This window comes from Montipora capricornis, chromosome 3, assembly GCF_036669925.1.
Source record: "Montipora capricornis isolate CH-2021 chromosome 3, ASM3666992v2, whole genome shotgun sequence".
In the NCBI taxonomy this organism is placed as follows: Eukaryota; Metazoa; Cnidaria; class Anthozoa; order Scleractinia; family Acroporidae; genus Montipora; species Montipora capricornis.
In genome coordinates this window covers 26,781,334-26,783,833 of record NC_090885.1, presented here as the reverse complement: position 1 = coordinate 26,783,833, position 2,500 = coordinate 26,781,334, and the positions used below count along the sequence as shown (strand labels likewise).

At 40.2% G+C, this 2,500-nt stretch overlaps 1 protein-coding gene across 1 annotated transcript in view; it reads right to left on the bottom strand.

The window, feature by feature from the left end:
• Positions 1 to 263: 263 nt before the first annotated feature.
• Positions 264 to 2,500, bottom strand: part of LOC138040023 (meiosis 1 arrest protein-like) — a 10,958-nt gene continuing 8,721 nt past the window's right edge. Inside the window, exons 12-14 of the mRNA XM_068885821.1 lie at positions 1,961 to 2,062; positions 1,307 to 1,537; positions 264 to 434 (exon numbers count right to left, since the gene is read on the bottom strand). Of these exons, the coding sequence (XP_068741922.1) occupies positions 264 to 434; positions 1,307 to 1,537; positions 1,961 to 2,062 (504 nt within the window). The remainder of the gene's footprint in view (positions 435 to 1,306; positions 1,538 to 1,960; positions 2,063 to 2,500) is intronic.

The following is a 2,500-nucleotide window of genomic DNA, read 5'->3' as shown; positions in this document are numbered from 1 at the left end:
CTCGAGAGGTACATACCTCGAAAGGTACATACAGGAAGCTGACGCCCACATTTGTTTTAGGGGATTCTGACGTTAGAGCACAGCGAGTATCTACCCAAAGGAGCCCGGGAAGCAGATCTGAACTCGCTTTGATTTGCCTTTTTCAGATTTTTTAACAATTCTTCGCATAAAACTGTGAATTAATGAGGTTGGAGGAATTTCAAGAAAATTTGTGTACAGAGTAAATAAATAAAAAACAATTACCTCTGCACAGGAATACCCCATCAAGTGAAGTGCCCAGCTAGAGTTTGCATGTCGCTTGGACTCACCTGTGAAGCCTGGAAACGTCTCTTTTGTGGCTTTGAAGTGGGGTTGTTCTTCAGCGATTGGGAGACTAAGCATTCGTAAAGATCTGAATGGACCAGCAGTGGATTATATGTAGTGGATAATTCTAACTGTGAAATAGGCAGGCAAAAAAATCTGGCTTACGGTCTCGAAACAATATTCAATTTATTAACGTTAACTGGATAGGTTTGTAATCTATCTTGGACTGCAATGTTTCAAGAAAGCTTTACAATGCATTTTTTTCAAGGAATTTGTGCTAAACAAGACCATTATCACAGCACTTTTAAATTGATTATGAAATGCTGACCACATAAGTCGAATTCAGTTCTTTTTTGATATTCAGCAGTGCAGCTACAATCAGTGGCAACAGTACTTGGGACGCTCACGGAAGGATCGGCCTGAAAACCTCTCGGACGTCATAAACTAAGCATAACGGTCAAAATTCCACTAAAAGCTTCAATATAGAAGTCCGCCAATCTCCCCACCAATCAATGTTGCTGTTCACGATTGCCAACATTGTTCTAGGGGGGAGGGGGCAATTATTCAAATAGACTGCAAGCAGTCTCTCTTTGCTCAAGGATCGTTGAAACGAAAGCGTAAGTTGAACTTTCAATGACTGAAGCTGCGGGTCGAAAATACCGCGGGCATTGGTTAGAATGCTTACCAACGCCCGCGGTATTTGCGACCCGCAGTTTTAGCCATTTTGAAGTGTTCGCTCGTTTCAACGATTTTAGTGCAAAAGAGTGACTGCTCGCAGCCTATTATTCAAGCCAAGTAAGAAAACAAACTAATAGGGTGAGTGTTCCAATACTTTTGCCAATGATTGTAACTTTTAACCATTTGATAATCTTGGGGCAGTAATGCAAGCGCACAAAGAATCTTTGGAGAGACCGTTCTTCGAGGCCTTCAAATAACTCTTATTACACGCAACTGCTGTTTTACAAGCGAGGTGCGTGCAAACACTTTACGAATGAAACTTTACCTGATCAAGACACGAAGCTACAACAGAGAGGGCGTTGTCACTTGGTCCTTCGACTGAAGGTTGCACATCACTTGGCAACGTAAGTTCACTTACAGCGATGGATTTCAACAAAAGGCAGTTACTGTCAGAGGGTAGCAACAGAAAATACCCCTGAGGAGATGGCTTTGGAGATCGGTGACAAACTGGGGATGTTACTGTGTCAACAGTCATCTTTGTCAACAAGAATACATCCTTAAAAATCGTGACAAGAGATGAGAAGAAAGGTTAGTCATAATAATAGGAGATGATTATAGTGACTCCTAACTGGACGATCCTTCTAAATTAATGTTTCATATCTGCATTCTCAAATATATGATATTTTAAATGTCATTCTCCATCTTTCTGTTCAATCATATAACAACTTACATCAAATAAATGACAAATAAGCGAGAAACTCGAAGTTATATTGTTAGATTTAGCTCAATGAATTTTTATTCCACAAACGTTTTCGCACCTCAGCTTCAAATCAACGTTAGAACTAGCAGAGATCAATGGGGATTAAATCTTCAAAGAAGACATCTTAGAAACCGGTTGGCGTTTATTAGCTGCAGTCTTCAAAGCTCGAATTTAACAGAGATAATGTAAGTTTGGTAGATACATATGGTATGAGCATACCCTATCTTTAAGTACTGAACACAAAGCGTAGAAGTGTTGTTGGTTACTTTCAAGATCCTCCCAGTCCATCTTCCAGCACAAGGTGGGTCGAACAACATACGGCTTTATATGAAAATGATAAAGCATGCTACAATCACTCGAAATATATATAAACTATTAATTGTGTTGAATAAAGGTTGGCCTCTTTTTTCCCATTGTTTCAGTGAAATACAGAAGTCAGGATGATATTGTTTTAGAACTTCTTTCAATGGAAATTGCCATAACTGTATGGATAAACCTCAGTGGGCATGGGTGGGAGGCGAGTGCAATCATCACTATGCAATGATCACCTGCATTATGCAATGATCACCTGCACTATGCAATGATCACCTGCTTCCTATGCCATCCCAGCTCCCTTCGCCCAAAAACTGGAACAAATCCTTCCTTCAACTATTTCTTTTGCCAAGAGTTCAAAAGCAATCGATTAGGATTTGTGAGCTGTGCGCTCATAAAAGCGAATGCCACTTCCAAAGCACCAGTTTTTCAGGTTGAAATTCGGTC